Raw genomic sequence first — 20,472 nt, 5'->3', positions numbered from 1 at the left:
TAGTCGCTTAATTATTTAGCAATTAATAATTATTAATTTAATTCATTATTATTATTATATTATTCTTTATTAATGTCGGAGAACGGGCATTAAATACGCAGTTTCGGTCACGCCTAACTTTTCACGCAGCTTCTGCCCTTTTCGCGTTTTTCTTACTTTCAGCTTATGCATCTTCTATTCTCGCGCCTCTCGCAAACTATTTGGACGTGTATCGCGATTTACAATTTTTTCTACAATTCTTCCTCTCGCATTACTGTTCCCCTTTAGCCACCCCCGCTCCCACCCACCTCCTCTTCGTTCGTCCCTTCTAACTTAAAAGTTTGCTTCTATCTTTATTTTCCAAATGCATTTGGTGTTCTTTTGCTATTTTGTTCCCCGCTAGAAAATCGCGGTCAGTTATTTATTTTACTCTTCTGGTTTTTGTTCGACCGACCGCGCTTTCGCTAGAGCTCGAAGCCTCCTCGCTAGTTGGAAACCGTTATCCTTCTAAATCGCGATTCTCCCCCGTATATTGCTCGTGTGATGTTAAATAAGCGTCCCCATTCCAGCGTCCAGAGATCCTGGTTGGTCTTGCCAAGGCATTCACATCGCTCATTGTACCGTCAGTCGACCGTGCTGCGTTCTGCCCTTTCGTCCATCCTGATAAAAAGAGAAAACCGTGATTCGTTAACGATAAATCCCGACAACAAAATGATTCGCGAAGTAAAAAGATAACACTACTGACTGATGAGAATATGATAACTGTCTATAAATACGTACTGTGTAGGAGTAATTATGTTTTTCAAAAATTTGATACTAGAAATGTTTTAATATAGGATATAGATCTTTTGCTTTTCAATTAAAAGATCTGGCTAATGCCAAACATCATGGAGCGTGAGATAGTTATTATAGAGGATGATTTTAAAGCTAATGTCAGAGAGCGTGACTACGTACCTGTTATTAGGTCTTAACAAGGCTCAATGGTAGCCATTAGTGAACGCCGCTGGTATTAGTGGACCCTAGAATAGGAAGACAAAGATTTCATCGAAGCTCGCTTGCGACAGTCGAGAAAACATAATTTTAATAAGTTCTCATAAGAACTACGTGCAGTTGCGATACTTGATCCAGGAAGATTGCATCGATCGAACGAAAAAAAAAATTAATTCATTCGAGTTAAAAGTGAAAGAAGATATTAAAATTGAAGAACAAAAAGAAACAATTGTATAACGTGAGCGAGCTGGGAAGCTCAGCGTTTAGAGCTGGTTTGCAATCGAAGCTGCAGCAACGTAAGTTACAAACTCCAATGAAAAGAAAAAACTTGCACCATACCCTCGAATCTCTCAACTTTTCTTAATTCCTTTTTTTCTTATCTCGGTCGAGCATCTTTTCCGAAGTATTGAGAATGGGTGGAAAAAGTATCACAGACAAGTTTAATAATTCGATGCTGTTAGTAGGGTTAGCTATTGGAAAAGTAGTTTGTTCAATCCGACTCTCTCGGCGAGAAGTTTAATTAAAATCTGTTCACTCTCTTTTATAACGTGGATGTAAAAGAAACTATTAAACGAGTATCAATGATTGAATCAGGACTTAATGTCAAGCGATAACAAAATGGTACTTTTAATATAAATTTGAAACCTGAAATAGAATCTCATACCCTTGTCAAATTAAATCCAATTTTTCTATTTTTATTCTACATTCCATAATTTGCTTATACTATTTATTGCCAAGGATTCTGAGGGAGAAATCACGTTCGAGCAATTACGATTTTATGAGACGAAAATAAGAGATTTTATTAAAAACATTACGAAGGAATGTCAAACACGTGACTGTTGAAAGTTATAAATAAAATGCTCAAATGCGTTTCCACAGTTCAACATCCGGTTTCTAATCTAATATCTCATTAGAGATCCTACGAGGTCCTATTTGGGCTTGAAGGGGATCGTAGAATGGACTTACGGGACTGTAGTTGAGCGGGGCACGCGACACGGCGATCGCAGGAAACGCGGTCGTAGGGGGCTGCGGACTAGCTGCGGCCTGGACGTAGCTGGCGACTGCAGAATCCGCGGCTGCGGCTGCTGCTGCGGCTGCGGCGCTTGAACTATACATGTCGATTGGGCCCGGGGAGTTGGCCGCAGGAAATGACCGGCCCTGTGGCCCACCGTGGCCGCCGGCCCCGTGAGGCGACGCCGGCGGAAATCCGGCCTGCGCTGCGGCCGCCTGGTAGTTGTTCATCACTGCAACGAACGGCGTCGGTTTTTTTTTAAACATTCTTCCGTGATGCGGTGGTCACGGCCGTGAACTGGCCAACCGTGTTGCCGTCGCGTCCTCGTCTCACGCGCGTACAAAAGAACACGCTACGCGGAAAGCTTAAGGGTTGTTCGAGAGTAAGTGTCGTTTCGTGTAATGTCCTGATTTCCTTCGGACGCTTCCGGTTCGACTCCGGCGAACACCAGGAAATGGGTTGTGTACTGGATTGTTTGTATTCTGTTCTCTATTTCTTTTTTTCGGGTGGACGTACAAAAGCGGTAGAACGAGGCACTGTGTAAATTAATCGTGAAACGAGCCGGGATTGGACTCCAGGGCCGGGCGACTCGTTCACGCGACCCTGATTTCGTCGGAGGAAAAACAATCGGATAAACGCGCGGTTTAGACAAGCTCCATGATCGAGTGTACACACCTTGTTCAAGTTTCTGGGTGAAACAATTGCGAGAGTAAGAGTATTGGTTGATTGCGTGTGGACAGGATGTGTACGTTCTTAAAATACTCTGTTATTGGTAGAATATAAAGTGCAATATATAAGTATACAATACATATAGAGTACAAATAGACATTTTTCGGACACAAAAAATAGTAAGAGAAGAACATATAGAATAGTAATAAGCCAGGGAAGAATAGAATTTTGCAAAATACTCCTACGTAATTGTTTCAGCCAACGGAAATAATTGTTCTTACTTATTCGAATTCCGATTGCTTTTGGATCGATAGAGTAAGTGAAATATCGCACATTATACATGTTCGAAGAATTTTTAACAGCATGCTAGAAAGAAACAAGTCGATTGCCTTAATAACTAACGTAAGTCATCTGTTTCATTGGCTCTACGCTCTTAAACTGTTATAGTAATCGTCACAATATTACTATATAATTGCCTAAGTCTGCACTAACGCGAATCTTATCGGAACTAATCCCGGTTTATTTAACGTATCGTTTTTACAATGTCAGAAACAAACTCACGCAGCCAACATCACGACAACTAGCATATCCTTTAGTACATGTACATGTGTATATCCCGCAGCACAAGAAACACGTCAGTTAGCAAGCAATAAATTATTTTCGCGGAAAATAATCTAATATATCGGTGTCGTTTACAAATAGAAATGAAAAAGGTGTAAAATTGTCTACATTAACACTGTTGTGACAGAAAATACAGAAACGAATATTGATGCAAATACGCATCAATACAGTATGTGAACATAGAGAACACAGATAGATATACATTTAAAAAAGAGAGAGTGAGAGAGAGAGAGAGTGGTATAACAGCGTCGCCGTCATCGGTGACAAGTAATCGTGGTACAACACGTAGAACGTGGAAGAAGCAAATAAAAGGAGACACTCAATAAGCGGATTACAAGACAGGCTTGCGCGTAATAGGACAAGAAATTCGTTGCGTCGTCGTAGCGCGGGCACGGTATGCTGAACACGTCGCCAGGACAAGCTACGCAATCGCACGAGACAGTAAACGAGCGACCAACACACAAAGAAGGATCCTCGAGCACGTGCTTTTTAGCTCTTCTAAAGTGACTCGCGGCTGCTGCTGCTGCTCATAACGGGCGCGGTGCATTTCCTCCTCGAGAGGGAACGATTTCTCGCTTCTGACTCTCGCCACGTGCTACATCCTCTCATGGCTGATGTTAGTTCGGTTACGACAAAAATGAACATGCCACGAAATGAACAGTGATACACGGAAAAAGGTAAAAAAAAGGCGGTTGCGCTTGCGTTTTACGAGAAGAGGGAATAAACAGGACGCGAAGAGAACGCGAGTTACTACTAAATCATGTTCAATCCTCGACCAGCAGATGTAGATTATTGAACGAGAAAGTTCCCATGGGAAAATATCGAACTATAATTAGAAAAAGCGTTCGTAGAATGGTCGACAATTGAGAAGAAATGGAAGAAAACGGAAAAGATTCCGTGATGAAGGAACGTGAAGAATCCGAAACTTGTCGAGCGAAGGAAAGGGCGGAGGGCGGACTGTGACAAACCGAAAGCGCTCGATGTACAATCTAAAAACCCATTCAGTTTTTAAACTCTCGACAATGCCGGTCGGTTACAAAGTTTTCTGCCTGTGGCCCGGGTTCGCCGATGTGGAGCGTGGGGGTGCGGTGGGGGTAGGTCGAGCGAGATTCAGAAGTTTGATTTATTTGAGGGAAGATTGCGGACGGCACAGAGGGGCAGAGGGAGTGGATGGAAGAAAAGAGAGAGAGAGAGAGGGAGAGTAGAGGTGGGAGAATGAGTAAAAAAATAAAAGGGTTGGAGTCAGTGTATTTCGCTGCCGGCATCCAGTCGCCCTACATGTGTGACACTTTTCAGAATTCCGTGCCGCCTTTTCTTCCCCGTCTTGTCGGATCGTTTCGCCACCCTCCGCATCCCTCGCCTGCTAAGAAGAAACTCCTTTCACGGCGTGTGTCGTGAAAAGCGCTCTGAACCGTGGCCATTTTCGAGAAATTAGCGCAGATTCTTAGAGAAAGAATTCTAAACGGAATTGCGACTGGATTTTTCCTTTGCTCGTTTAGGAGGAGAACCCTACTGGCAAATGGTCGTGCACGTGACTTAGTCTAATTGCGACTTACAATGGCCCATTGTCCGGTGGAAGACGTTTTCTAATTTTACTTATAAGCCATATAAAGCACAATAATATAACGTTAAACGAATCTATGAAACATCCGTATAAATTGAGGAACCACGGAATCTCTATCGGCATTTTTAACCCTTTTCAAATACCGTTTCACATTGATCACCACCATAGGAATAGAAACGATCAAGAAATTCGAAGGTCATGCACAAAAACGAAGTCCATTGACCGATAAGCAAGAAACCGAAGATCGTACAATACTCCATGCATTTACGATACCCTCGCTGCAAGACGGCAATAGAATAATAGAAGAATCGGAGCGTTGCGTTTCCGCGAAGGAGAAGTCAGTCGGCCGGAGGGTAGGTAATCATATCCACTGTTAACCTTTGGAAAGTTCGCGGGAGCCACCGGTGTTCCGAGACTGTTCTCCGCCCAAAGTACGACGAAGGAGCTGCCGAACCAGGCTCGCAATTTGCCATTATGGCGTAACGCAAAGCTTGTTTCTGTTAAAGCTCGAGAATCGAATCACGAAAGAGGATTGAATTACGCGAGTTCCAAGTCCCGTTGTGAGCGTCGTAATACCGGATCCCAGCCATGCCTGGCTGCTATACGCTGTACTTACTAACGTCTCGATCTAACGATCATGAAAGGGCCCGACTCCCGGTAGCAAGAAGCAACAGCAGCTAGCTAGCCGTCGTTATTCTCTCTCTCGTCGTTATATACCGCCTTATCGCGTGACTCGATAATGAAAAGCTATCAAGGATCGGAAACCGTGCTTCGTACCCAGCGAGAACCTATCGGCCGTGCATTCTGATGGCGTAGGCACATATACGTATGCGGATCTGTATATACATGACACGTGTACATAATCCTGCGATCCTCTTTCTTTTTTCACGAATGCGAGACAAATTAAGAAAGCAGTAGGTAGGTAGGTAGGTAGGATCGAAGCCGAAAAGAAAAGGAAAACTTTTAGACGTACCAGAAAGTGCTTGCGTGAGCAAGGGCGTGTTGTTGTTGGGGGTGAGCTGTCCGTTGGTAAGATCCACTGAAACATAAAACTCTGATCACAACTGCTCCGCACTTCAGCGTCAAATACGCGAGTGTGTGTAGCGCGCTTTCGCTACTTCGTTTTTTCTCGTTTACTGCCACTCGGCATAGGCAGATAGAGAGAGAGAGAGAGAGAGAGAGAGAGAGAGATATTTGAGAGTAAAAAGAGAGATAGGCAAAGAGAGAGAATAGTATACTGTCTGTAGCTGATTAAAGGAACGAGAGAGAGTTTTAAAAAAACTGAAAAAAAAAAAAGAAGAAATAGAGAGACATCGTGTAAATGTCAAAGTAACAGCCGAGAAGGAAGAACAGAGACGTGATTTTCCCGTGTGTGTTGCTTTATCATCGATCCTCTTTGTACGCCGTGTGACGATCGTGCGAGCACATTTTTTCCTTCTGCGTCCTGACTCTTTCCCGGACTCTGTGTCATTCTCTCCTTTCTTTTTATCGTTTAGCCGCGCTCGGGCTAGACTACTGGGCCCAACTACATTACACGCTGACACCGAGTCGACGTTCGCTGTGTACTCCTCAAACTCGTCGCTACTTTCCGTTCTGGACGTGCGGCACTAAACGAAATGCTTCACGAGACATAAAGCGTGAACGGGCGCAATCTTTGCGTCGACTGGCATCCAGCGGGGAAACTTTCTTTTGCCCTTCGCTGCTCTCGTTGCGTTACGCGACATTTACCTGGAGGTCTGTCGAGGAACGGCTCGTACCGTCTGTACGGACGACCGAATGCGTCGCGTCCGACGCGTGACGAACGCGTCGAAGGCTCGTAAAATATTTTGTCGCAAGGTAATAGAACCTACTACATGGCGTGGCACGCCGCTATCGATTGACGGGTTACGATAGGCGCTCAGCTCGTCGACGCGACACGATTATTTCCTCGCTTGCGGAACCGGCAGGGATGTATGAATCGCGATCAATGACGTGGAACAGAAACGTTGCCAGCCAGCTTTCGAAACGCGAGAAGGGGTGAGAACCGAAGCGTTGTTGCGTTCCAAGGCGCCGATAAACTGTAACGATGGTGATCGATGTATCGCGGGGAAAGTGAATGGAGGAACCGAATGAAAAGAGCCAGATAACGCTTAAACAGAGAAAAAGAGAGAGAGAGAGAGAGAGGAAATGGAGCGTAGAAAGAATCGCGAAAATATTTAGGCAAACAGAAGAAAGAGGGAGAGAAGACGTGATGCCTGTCTGTCTTTCTTTCCACGGTCCAAAATGTGACTATGTCGACTTCATACATTTCTTCCGGAGCGCAGTCCGTTGGACGTGTTGCATCGGCGTCTCCGTATACGCGTGGCTTGCGTTCTCGCTTCCCGTTCCGTGGTAGTACATTGCCGGCACTCCTGACATTAATAAAGAACAAGAAGAGAGCTGAGAATGAGGAAACAAAAAAAAATCGGAACGACGCGTGTATAAAACAGAAATGGAGATTTTCAATAAAGATAATAATCGTTTGCTTGATCATGAAATCGATTGAAGTTATTTATACACGCTTTTGCAACTGAATATTGATATATTATTGGAGTCAAGTATGAAACTGATATTTGGAAAATTACATTTCATTGCAGGAACGAGAAAAAAAAACTATGTACGTATTCAACGAACAAATATGAATGATATATTGGAAAGTATGGTTCTATACAAACTTGAACGATGTTAGGAACAAGAATTAAACATTAATCGAAAAGGGATCTCTAGTTACTCTTACGTAATACTCTAGCAATAATTTACCATCACAAACAATCACTAATAATTATCCAAAAACTAGTATAGTGTACTTTTACCTTCACTATTGAACTCTAAATTGATAGTCTCATACTTTGAACCAACGATGCCGGAAAAACTTGTTTTAATTATTTCAATGGTACAATACTTACTTTACGTAATAAATTAAAAGAACTAAAATAAGTCGAAAGGTGGAAAGATCGTAAATGAACATTGAACAAAATCGGTGACCATGACAAATGACCGACCGATGCTTTTTCTAAAATTCCACCGATCTACCAAAATACACGACAATCGCGGAGAAAATTTTCGGGTCGTTTCTCATGTGCTCGGCACGACTTCTATTTCGAACGTAAAATAAAACGAAAAATAATCCCGGTGAAAATTGAGGGGTAGGAATGAGAACGGGGAAACGGAATTTTAATCGCAAGAATGGCCGGCAGGAGAAAAAATCGGAGATCCTTTAAAACCGGTCAAACAAACACCGACGTTTTGTGCTCGCCGATGAATGCAGATGTTCTGACGTCACGCTCTCCGCCATTTTTTCCACAGGCTCGCTTTTCCTCGGGAAAAAAACGCGAGGACTACGCGCGCGCATTACGCCGGCCCCTGCATTTACCGTTCGGAATCAAAGAATGAAAGGCAAAAGAAGAAAAGAGAAAAAGATATTGCACAAAGAGCCACGGGTAAATAGTTTAAAAGTCGGCGTGCAAAGGCGGACCAGCCGCGGAGCGTAACGCGCGACAAAAGCGGTGCGGAGAGCGGAAAGAATGGACGGGACCTGGAAAAAAGACGGCCGGCGAAAATGGGAATACACCCAAACGAGACTTGGTCATGAATTTATGCTCGTGTCGACGGACTCGCGAGGGTCGATTGATACGAAGTTCGTGTGGATGGCGAGGAACTCAAAGGGTGAATCGTCATTAATATCGAATAACCAGAATGGAAAATAAATCAGAATGATACACGGGTATCTCACGGTAGACCGGATTGCAGCTTTAAGAGTAGCACAAAAGAATATGATATGAAATGTCAATAATCTTATGTTCAATTTTTTCCATCCTGTTTTTAATTAAATTCAATGTATTAATTAATATTATTTTCCATTCTGTTCAGCACAGAAGAAATTTAATACATTTCTCATTGGTAATACTATACGAGACTGCAAAGAGGCTTCAAATTTAAACCAAACGGGAATAAACAACTTCTATAACGTACTTTTTCGAGAGAGGAAATACCAATTAGCGCGTTTAGAAATACGATATTTGCACGATTGTACTCACGTCTGTAGTAATTAAAACTACAACTCGATCTACTTTCGCGAAACATATACAACGAATTACTCGTAGACAAGCGTCGAAAGTACAGAATCAAGGAAAGATCGATGATGATAGCTAAAAGTTCCTGCACAACACAAAACATTACGATACGTCGCCGAAGCCAGTTCCGGGTTAATTGGGTTAGTGGCTCTGAGTACGGATAAATGGTTAGCGAGATTACCAGAGCTAAATGAAACATTGCGAGCCTCGCGGGATTCGAAGGAGACGCTGTAAACTAGTGTAAACAGATTTCCGACGATGATTAAATATACGGAGAACCTGAAGGAATTCAGATATCAAAAGTTGTAGATATTTATCAGCACGAAATTTTGCAAATGACGTGAGGACGGAGTCTCTAAATAATGAGAGTATGAACAGCGTCGGCGTCAAGAAGAGACCACGAAACGTATTAAAACGAACAGCAAATGGGGAAAAAAGAGGCAGGCTCGGACAGTGTGAAAACAAAGTACTCCCGGAATGCGGGATTCTCGTTTCGGGAACGGTAACCGGTAGGGCTGATAACGCGACGGCGTGAGAGGGTGAACGGACCATAAATCGCGGATCGACGTGATTTGTATGGGGTATCACGCCGCTTAATGGTGTGGCTTGTCTCTATCGGACGGCACGGTCGACCCTCCGCCCTCGACCGGAAGTTTCGGACCGTTCCGCCATATTCGCCGCGTGTCTCTGTTCCGTGACGATTTACGTGACTTCATATCTTTTTCTTCCACGTATCGCCGACCATAAATGGAAATAGCGTGGCCGGTTGCGCGGGATATGCTCGTCACTGGATTACGTGGCCGGCTCTCTCGAGAAGACGCCGGATATGGGAAATAATACGAATTCCCGGCTCCTCCTTGAGGAGGGAGGAACGCTCAGCGAATACGGTTCACGAAAATTTGTTTCCGCGATTCGATTAGCTGATAGCCAATAGTTCGACGCAGGGATATGAGTGAGTGCAGAATACGTAATGCAGCTGCGATCGTAAGATTAAGATTATTGTTGCATTAAAATTTGGTAGTTCCGTTTCCTCCTCTGAAGGAGGACACATTTTATACCGCTTGTTCTCCCGCATTCGAGCGAGCAATTATTTACAAGGAAGATCGGTATCGAAAATACGATCGTAGTTTCACTATCAAAACCGAGAATACAAATTCACAATCAGGAGTATTTACGACGAGAATGTATCGAACCCTGACCCAACAATGGGCGCTTTTCAAAGTGCAGAGCGCAAGAGTAGAAGTAAGGGATGGAAATCGGAGCGCTGTCAGCGACCGAATGACGAATGAACCCGAGAAGCCTCGCCCGCAGACGTTTATCACACACGGTTTTTAAAAAAAAAGGGAAAAAAATTGAAGGAAAAGGGGCCACGAGTAGTTTGGAGCTCCTGGATTCTCGCGGGCGTCAAGGGTGGAGGCGTATCGATAATGCCGCGGGATACTTCGCATCCAAAATTGTTCGTACACGCGCGAACGGGAAAAGCAGTAAGATGGTTGAAAGCACACGTGTGCACTCTCGTGCAGAGGCGAAATTCTTAACGCTCCCGGGATTCGATCGCTTTCATTGAAACGACGCGACACGGGACGTATAAAGATCTAGGCCAAGAGTTCATCTATTTGGAGTGTATCTCCAGCTGACGTAGATATGATCGAGGGTGTGGAAGCTACCCGCGAAATCTGTTCCTGGTACGCGAAACATATCGGACAGCAGGGCAACTGTGACATCTCTTGACAGGAGAACCGATCCCGAAATGGTCAGCCTCGCGTCGCCTGATCGCGGGCCAATCAATTTTTCAATCCGTTTAACGCTTGAAACACGAGAACTGAGAAACGAAAGAAAATTATAACTACTATCGGCGGATCAAAGCAATAAATATTTCGGATTAGAAGAATAAGAATTGGAATTCGATCGAGTTCCTCGTTACGAACGAGTGCCTATTGGATTCTCATATAGTAGGAAATATCGTTCGAAATTGAGAAGTGAATGTCGAATGAGCTGTTCGGTTGGTTACACATCGCGGAAGAGCGGAACTATTTCATGGATCGATACGGCAATTTTTAGAGTGGCCAATAACGTGCACGTGTCGTCTCCTTTAACAGAACATTTCTATATGATATTCCTATGCACACACGTGTCCCTCGCGTGTGGCGTTAGCACGAGCACCGATTCGTTTTCTTCAGACAGGATTGGATGGCGGGAGATATGTATCACGGAGCCGCTGATAAAATACGTCTTCTTGAAATATCGGCGGACGGTTGAAGCGGAGCGTTATTGGTAATGCAGACGGGGGAGAAATAAATATGACGAGGTTTACGAGGCGACAAGAGGGGAAGAGAATGCCGATCGATTAATGAAACTTTTACGCGCGGCGTGCAGTAGAATTTTTCACCAGCAGCGGTTCGCCGAAATTTATTATCGTTTCGGTAAACGCGTTTAGCGCGCGATTACCGTGCGTAACGGGAGTCCGTGTATCATTTTATTAATGCGTGATTCAAGCGTTCAGCGACCTGCGGCTCGATCATTCGTGCTGCGAAAAAGCGGCCTTGTTACCCTGAAATATGCTCCAAGCGTTAGAGCCTCGACGAAGCAACACACACTGGACGAATCACGCGCTCAATCAACAGCGACGTCGATGATCAGTTAATAGTGAGTCGGTGAACAGCGCCGGGCCTGTTATGAACTCCGTTCGTGTCCCTCGTGCAACCACGAGAACTCGAAGCGTTAAAAAAGGGGTGGACGATCAAATTTTAATATTGTCCAAACTCAGCACATCCTAAACTACGCACACGTATTCAACTAATAAATATATAGATAAAAACGATTATATAATGATAATCGTGAGCCTTCGAATGGTATGGGTTATGGGCATAAAATAGCGGTGAAACGTGTAATATATATTATATATAAATAGATATCCAGTTATACCTTCAGCCCTCGAAAATGTTCTAAGTAAGTACTACGTACGCGTAAAAACTGTACCTCACGCCGCTAAGATAATCAACTAAATATAGCGTTCTAACACACTAGTAAACTCCAACGGTATTAAAACAGTGATAACAACGGTTCGAGGTAACGGGTACTCAAGTACTAAGTAGTAACTCCAAAAAAATACTATTCGCAGATGTAGCGGGTTGGTCAGTACATTAGAAAAAGGGTGATAATAATAATTAATGTAGTAATATAATACGTATTGAAAAGATACGGACAGTTAAGAGTCTGCGGATATACACACGACACACAAAATAAAGGTACCACTCTCATACTATCTACGCTCTAATCTACTTTTCTATCAAAATATTGTTTCTATAAACTATGGATCGACGGTTTTGAGGTCGCAGTGGTCGGCAGACGGCCCGTACGCTATTTCCTGGACCGCCGGCGACCGCCGAGGCCTCCAAGCTCGCCAGTATTCGTTATACTACTGTGTCTATAACCATTTAATCAAACTGAGACGACACATAAAAATTCTCTTCCAACGTGTAAAGATACTGTCTTACGATCGGTCGATCTGTCGTTCTATTTTTAACTCGAAACTCTGACTAATTAATATAGCCTAAACACCGTTAAGATTGCCAACTAGCCTTGTCTCACGTTACTCTCGCGCGTGTCCCGTCGGAATCTCGGACAAACACGATCCGGACTATTCATAGAGAGACGCGAATCGCAATTAATTTCCTCAGCCGTCGCACGTTTAGTTGGCAATCTTATAAGGTCTAACTAAGTTAATTACTGTAAACGTTAAGTTACAAACGTCAAGTTGACAACGAATTTCTTTTACTACTGACTGCTTCTAACCAGAGGCTATTTAGAACTGTTCAGCTCGGTCTGTCTAAGTTGTCTACAATCTTCGTGCCACCACGGGATGCTTTTTTACGTCATGTGCACCAAAATCATGATAATTACTGTTTCTGTACAGTACGATAAATTAGGGGAGAGTATAAATTGTCACCCCGTCGTGGTCACGTTAGATCAGATTACTATGAATAATGTATAATAATAAAAAACCACTGTATAATACGACGACGTTTCTAAGAGACAGTAGGTTTAGGTAGATGGTAGATTACTCGCCCCTAGGTGACTGCATCTTCGTGGTAGTCTTCGTCACCACATCGGGCCTCGGCAATAGTCCTGTCCCAGACGTCTGCCCTCCTCTTTTTTTTTTTTTAAAGAAAAAAGCTCGACTCGCGACGAATTTTAGCCGGGAATATTTCACGCGCGGTACAAAATAGCACACACGTAGTGACCCATAGCCGTGTGCAGCGGCGGCGACCAAAAAAAGGGCACGCGTTTCACAAAATTCTGCCGCGTACATCTGTCTGGCAGCATACGCGCGATAACTGATGTTCCATGGCGAAACGCGTTTGTCGCGCGGGGCCGAGAACAATGGTTCGTTTCCGGGAGCGAGATCAAAGGGCGAACAAACGTGAGCCACAAACGATCTTCCAATGGGCCGCGGGGAAACCGGAAAGAAAATGGCACGCGCCGGGTGGCGAGGAGAAATTCGTAAAAGGCGACGATTCGAGTGAACCGGAAGGAAACGAATCGATGGTCTTCATCGGCTGTGTTGGCACAGTCGCCGGGCTATGGGTCGCGCGATCAAGGAAATGCTTTGCTCTTTCACCGTCGACTGTTCTCAGTTTTCACTAGAACTAGGAGACACAGAACGTCGAATCTGAACGCATGCATTCCTTCGCGTTACCAATTGGGAACAGCGTTATCAGCGAAATTATTCATCATCGGGACTGCAGTTTACGTCGTCAAATTCTTTTCCACTTTCAATGGATTTCGGCAAAGGAAAACGAACGTTTTCCTCCTCCATGCTACAATATATTTAGTGATCTCCTGCCGTCAAGTTCCGGCCTCGAAGAGATAAGAAAAATAAAGAAGAGTAAGTCTAAAGACGTTAGGCTAAGTTCTAGTGAAAACTAATGCAGCGGTTTAGGCTTGTTTACTCATTACGAATTAATAAAAACTGGAAATCTTGGAATGTAAACTATGTACTATGAGCTAGGCAGTCATCCAACACCAGTACGAGATACGGGATTTAAATATGTATATATATATAAGTATATATAGATATGTATAATTTATACACAATTGGTATCAAAAGTATCTCTGTTACCATTACTTTTAGGCTATTCTAGACACTATGCAGAAAAGTACCACACGTAGAAAAGTAGAGTATAGGAAGAATTACAGTTGAATATATCGTTATCCCTGTTGTTTGTAAAGTATGATCATTTCTTTTCAAGTACCCCATAGAACAACGTGTCGACGTGTTTTTGCTCGTTTATCCCTCGATTCTAATCTCTATGAAATGAATCGACAAGAATCCGAAACGTTCATTGCATCTGCGTCCATTTTTATCATTCATCGACGATAAAAACCGAAATCAATTAACAAACTAAAAACAGGCGTAAGTAATTCCATTACGTATTCCTCCACGTTGAACGGTCTCGTTCTAAAAAGTACCGTTATTCAAATACGTCGAATTGAATTCATATCGACCGGAATGTATCGAAGAAGCCGAGGGGAAGGGAGATTTGTTTCGAGGGAACACGAATCCATGGGTAAAAAAGGTCGATGCCGAATGAAAAGTTTCGGAAATCCTGTATCAATTCCGGTAAACAGAAGTCGCTTTGGAGAAACGTATTACGGACGGTCGAGGCGTGGGACGGGGAGCGAGGACGGGCAGGCGGAGATTGAAAAGAGTCAAGGAAAAGTAATTCAAACTTTCGACGCACGGGCGAAATCGTTCGTCGAAGCCGCCCGCCACCCCTAAATCGCTTCTTTGATATTCACCGGTCGTAGAGTAGTCCGACTTCTGTTTGAAATATTACAGTAATTACAGCGGCGATTAAAACGCGCCGCGATGAAATATTAACAGAACCCGTAAACCAGCGGACCGCGTGATTAGGGCCGTTCTCAGCTGATCAATGAACAGATCTTCGATAATTCCTATTTTACGCGACAATTCGAAATCCGATGCGTCGTTTTTAAGGAAACAGAGAATAGAACGAATAAAATATCGTCTTTTCAATTAATTTTACGGTGCTGCGTAAAATACACGAATAGATAAAAAAAAATTAAAAATTGGCGAATGGAGAAAACGTTGAATCAATCTCGGGTCTAATAGATTCGATATCAATGTTCCCGGAACGCGAAGAGAATATACGTGAATGCATTAGGGCTTCCTTCCTCGTAAAACAACGGACCGTACGCGTACTTCAATTACATTAAAAAATTGGAACGGCTTCCTTCATATTATATCAGCCGTAGTTGTTTCTCGTTATTTTCCAACGATTTTCTAGCTGACGAAATGGCCGGGTGTCCGTGTTTCTCCGTCGACTAAATGCACAGACCCAAAACCTCCCCACAGACATTTTCAAATATTTAATTTATACTATTTAAATCCAATTGCTAAAAATCCGTGTTCAATTACGCAAATTATTATCGTATTAATTGCAAAGTCTTATCTATGTACATTTGAGACGATTAAAATAGTCTTAAATTGTACAAGACTTTTGTCTTTAGAATCAATAATCCATCATTCAGACGTTGAAAAGTCAAGATGGAACTATTAAGATTTTTGTACGAATCTTAAAACGTCTTTGCGATGTCATAGATCGTCGGCCTCGCTGACGAAATGGTTACAGGTGGAACAACGAACAAACGGATGCACAACTATAACAAATATACGATGTTCTGCCTCCTAAGCATTCCATAAGAATATATGTATATATATATATATAATAATATATATGTATGTGTATATAAACATTATATGTACCAAAAATCCTACCAATCCAATATAAAAACACTATCGGCAACAATGCTCGAACTATAGGTACCTAATACAACTAATTGGTAACAACGAATCGTATCCAATGAATTAAGAACAGGTAACGTGGACCGTGTAAGGGGTTAATGTGCTGTTTCTGGTTTGATGATCGGTTTGTGTACGCGGGTGGTCGAGGAAGAACTGCGCCGAGTATTTACTCGAGTTTATGGTTCACCGGCGTGGCAAACGATTTCGTTAGACTTCTAAGCTAACGAGTAACAATTTAGAACAGAATGGTTGCGCACGCTCGTACGTTTCCGTTGGCCGATGATTAAACAGATCATTAGTTTCGGGTGAGTTCACGATACGCGCAGAGATAGTGGAACTGTCCGAGTCGCGGATAAATTGCATAGAGATTTGCAGAGAGAACGTACAATAATAATAATTGAAAGACGGTCGAAAAGATAAAACGTTTTAATCGTCGCTTTCGTTTTTGTTTGAATAAAATAGAAGTACTCAGACGTGTCTTATTTAACGGATTTTCCCCGGCTATCGGAACAAAATTCAAGCTCCGTATACGCGCATTAATTACGGAACAAAGCCACGTTTGACGGCGCCCGTATTCCACGACGTGATTTCCATACAAACGAAAAATAACGTCGTTATAATTTCAACTGGCTAATTATCCGCGTATTTCGACGATCAACCCGCTCCCATTGTACTCCAATAATTACCGTATCGATCGAGTGGCAGCCTCGCAGCATCGCTACTCGTACAATTGTTAACATACATCTCCAAGGAAAGTATTTTAATTATTGTAATGAGACGCGATTGTTGAAACTTTTACGAAATAATCGAGTGTCCGATTCAGAGAGATCATTACTTAACCGGCTTCAAACTTAATTACGCGAGACCGACTTGCGATAACATACGGCGAGTTTCGACGCGGACCTACGCGTACAGTAGGTAAAACGTGTTCGAATGTCGGTGGCGGTCTGTGTGTGCTTGTGTACGTGTGGAATTTGGGTAAACGTACTACGTACTACGGATTACGGTTACCGTCAACACGAGCGAGAACACGAGAACTTGGTGGAACAACCTGGCACTTTGGGGTTGAAGCTTACCGGTGCAACCCCCGCTGGGGCTCACGGACACTCGGCCCACCCTTGGCCCCACTGCGCGGTACACGACCGCTCCTACCCAACAACAGACATCACCGATCTTACATTATTCACACTTTTCCCCTGAACATCGCGATTATTACAACTTTAACATGTATTACGTTATGGTTACATTACTGCTAAGTTTCGTTGTAGTTACCGTTCCGCTGCTGGATTAAGCCTCGTCGGGGCCACGTTTTGCCATGCTCCAGCTTTCTCGCTTAGTTAGTAATTCTATGTGAACAAGAAATCGTTATTTCTTTGGTACAAGGTACCATTATTATCGAACACTATATAATGGAGTTTAAATACTCCTTCTACTATAAAATGCATAATCAAGTTCTACTATTAATTCAGCTACTTTGAACCAATTATCATTTTAATTAATGATGTGAAGAATATGTTGTTATTAATATACTAATCACGGAATCTGACATCGTTACGAGGCGCTTAATCCAGCATCGCAAGTTTCGAGTACCTCCTAGGAAATGTAAGTCAAAGTTGTTCGCTGCCTTCAGCTCGTATAATACGGGAAATTATACTCGTTACTGCATGATCCGATTTACTGTTTTCCGATTTTCAGACTAGCAAATTCAACAAACGTACCCGACTATGTCAGATGATACCTAGCTCATAGTAACACGTGTTTGAAAAACGTTATCTCGAATTAAAAGAAAAATATGTATTGCATGCCCCGATCATTTTTACGTAGCACATTTCGCTGGGTTGGTTGCATTATTTGTTTGGAGACATTTTTCTTTTAATACGAGACGCAGTGAATGTTCCGTCCCCGTTCAATGCCATCCGTTTGCGTGGTAGTTTTTATTTATTACAGACATTCATTATTTATAATCCTTAATCATTATAATAATAGAGCTTCAGCGAATTATTACATTGTGTCGTTAATAAGTACACACGTACGTGTAAATAAACTTGTTCTCTCATTTTGCTTCAGAGCGATACCTCTGATGGACAATTAGGTGTTACGGTTTACTTTTTCATCGTTTTCTTATCATTTGTATTATCTCGTTCGTGTTTTCTTCTTTCTTATACCGAGTACCCATTTGAAACGTTTACAAAACACACTCTGAATTTATTCCGTCTCGCCTCATCGTTGGTGTTTTTTAATAGATTGCCCGAACCCTGCCGGTTAGCCTCGGAAATTCGGTTAATCCCCTTTACAAAGCGTCGTTCCCAAGGCGCATTCGTCGTTAGAGCCGTAGAGTTTCAAACAAGAAGCGTTTTCTCTCGTTCATTTTCCCCATTAAATTTACATCAAGAAAGATATAATATATATGTATGTATATACGCGTATATGTATAATATACAATTCTCATCGGCCAATGAGTCGAACGTCGTCTGTAAGCATGGGTAAGAAAACTTGAAGTGACTTCCTGAGAAAATTTCCGTTCGAATACAGCACGCAACTGTGGCAACGACACAAAACATGAGAAACGGAAACAACATCTTTCGCAATAATAAAGTGTACTTATGTTAATGCGCGAACAGCTTTAAAATATAATATGTACATTTAAAAAAGCAACGACGATAAAGCGTTACCGATAAAAAATGTCTGTGATCAAGATCGCGTGTCGTTCAGATTCGACGCGGATAAGAAAGATAATGAAGAGAGCGTAAAGTCGAAACGTCGTTAGCGATTTCCATCAAAATATTTCAACATCATCATCATCATCATGGACGGTATAATGTTTTGAACGTTTTATTTTCACTTTTATTATCCCCAATTTTCTAACTAATTACGAGCGCGACGTGACGCGTGTCTTCAAGTATTCTTACGGATGCCTCTGTGCCTTTTAGCACTTCGTTTAAAGTATAGATAGATTACTCGATCGCAAATAATTCGGTGAGAGTGCAAAAAGGCGGTCGATCGATCGGATTACGGATCGGGCAACGTATTATAGAAACCCACGCGCGATCACAGCGGTATAACAACAATTCTTACGAATAGCAACAATCGGACCATAGCTCGGTAACGTTAACAGCGTCATTTTTATCTCTACTTCGTTCAGTTTAAAAAATTTCAACCCCTCGCTCCCTGTTAGCACCTTCGAAAGGATAGACAAAACTCGATCGAGAATACGAAAAGCAAGCCGGAATCGAGAATCTCTTCGCACGACGATTCGCGGGGATAATTAATTACTCTTTTTTATTCGTAGTCTTCTTAATTGTTTGATTCGAAGAAAGGACGGTGACGTTAACGCGAACGAACTATAGCCACGCATAAAAGTATCAATAATATTGTTTAAGCATCGTGTCGTTAACATATGTATAAGCTCAGGACAGATGTGTCTTCTCTTTGGCATCAGCTTAGTCAACGCCAGCGACTTAAATCGTCTCTCTCTTTCTCACGAGATCCTCGACGTCTTACTACTTATGTACGTATGCATATAATAACCCCCCGCCCCTCCCCTTATTTTTTTTGTCTCTCCCTCGATGCTTTTCGTACATGTTGGCACGTCGCTGGCACTAGCGAGAAATTATAAGGTTCATGCAAGCGAGCGTTAAAACCTGATCTGCTCTCTTCGTGAATCCTCGATGCCTTCCTTTAATAACGTACTGGTACTAGACACCAAGACGGGCAACTCCTGTCCGTTTATCTTTTTACTTCGTGCACGCAAACACTTGCTATCGTGTGTCCACGCGCGAACGCTATTAAACACGTATTCGTGGCTCGTGATCCTCTTTACGAAGATCGCTCGACTTTTCTCCTAATCTTCTTCTTTCACAAATTCTGTCTCTCGTTTCTCATTCATTAACGACGACTTGAAAATATACAACGGAATCGAAATCATGGATCACAGCTTTCGCGAACGCATATACACTAGGTTACGTAATGTGACTCGGGGATAGGGTGGAAGTGTGGGTTCGAAGGAATCGAGAAAGCAAGGCAGAGAAAAAGAGAAAGGACGACGCGATCGAAAATAAATCAGCTGAATTTAGCCTCGTTAGGATTAATATATGAAACTGCGAGGACCGTGTATCTGTATCTGTGCTCAAGGATTAATTATCATTTAACGATGGCCATCGGTTGCATCTAGTCATCGCATCATCGTGCACGGAGCCCGGGCATTGATGATGATACGTGGTGTTCGCCTGTTGGTTAATGCGATATCAATGACACTATCAAGGGACCAGCCGGTCTCAGCCGCGACTGTTTTCGAGAAACGCTCGCCGGAGGCTGATTACAATTACTCGACGAGCGCGACAATAGTTGCGACGGCGGCATTAAACTGCTTTATTTATCGGATTAATTGAAATCGAGCCTTAATTGCTAACGTGCGTGTTTTGTGATCATTGGTCGATCGGCCCAGCGTCCTTTCTCGTTATTGAACCGACCGAACGTGCATACATTCATGAATCGTACGTGAACGGATTAAAATCATAACGCGTGGGTGGGAGCTTAGCATGACCGTTAAAATTCGAACGTTTGTTAAGGATGTATTCGCTATACAGTCAATCCCAAAAGTTTATGCACTTTAGAAACGCATTTTTTAAAAAGAAATCAGATGTCGGAAGAACATTGTTAATAATAAACAACAAAAAAAAAATTTTCGATTTTTCCGAAATTTTTTCAAGGGGTACCC

General features: G+C 42.8%; 1 protein-coding gene across 9 annotated transcripts in view; it reads right to left on the bottom strand.

Annotated features, from left to right (window-relative positions):
* Positions 1-45: 45 nt before the first annotated feature.
* Rbp6 (RNA-binding protein 6) overlaps positions 46-20,472 on the bottom strand; it is a 626,456-nt gene continuing 606,029 nt past the window's right edge. For 3 of the 9 annotated variants that reach the window (XM_018037296.2, XM_026819816.1, XM_026819817.1), the window contains 5 exons: positions 7,121-7,225; positions 5,809-5,874; positions 1,936-2,213; positions 934-998; positions 46-639 (listed from right to left, as the gene is read on the bottom strand). In XM_018037296.2, the coding sequence (XP_017892785.1) occupies positions 957-998; positions 1,936-2,213; positions 5,809-5,874; positions 7,121-7,225 (491 nt within the window). In that variant the 3' untranslated portion in view covers positions 46-639; positions 934-956. The other 6 variants (XM_018037297.2, XM_026819814.1, XM_018037298.2 and 3 more) reach the window with 6 other exon arrangements.

The sequence above is a fragment of the Ceratina calcarata genome, unplaced genomic scaffold (assembly GCF_001652005.2).
Source record: "Ceratina calcarata isolate Rehan_Ccalc_2016 unplaced genomic scaffold, ASM165200v1 scaffold162.2, whole genome shotgun sequence".
Taxonomy (NCBI): Eukaryota; Metazoa; Arthropoda; class Insecta; order Hymenoptera; family Apidae; genus Ceratina; species Ceratina calcarata.
Note: the sequence above shows the minus strand (reverse complement) of the source record. Positions and strands in the feature narration are given on the sequence as shown.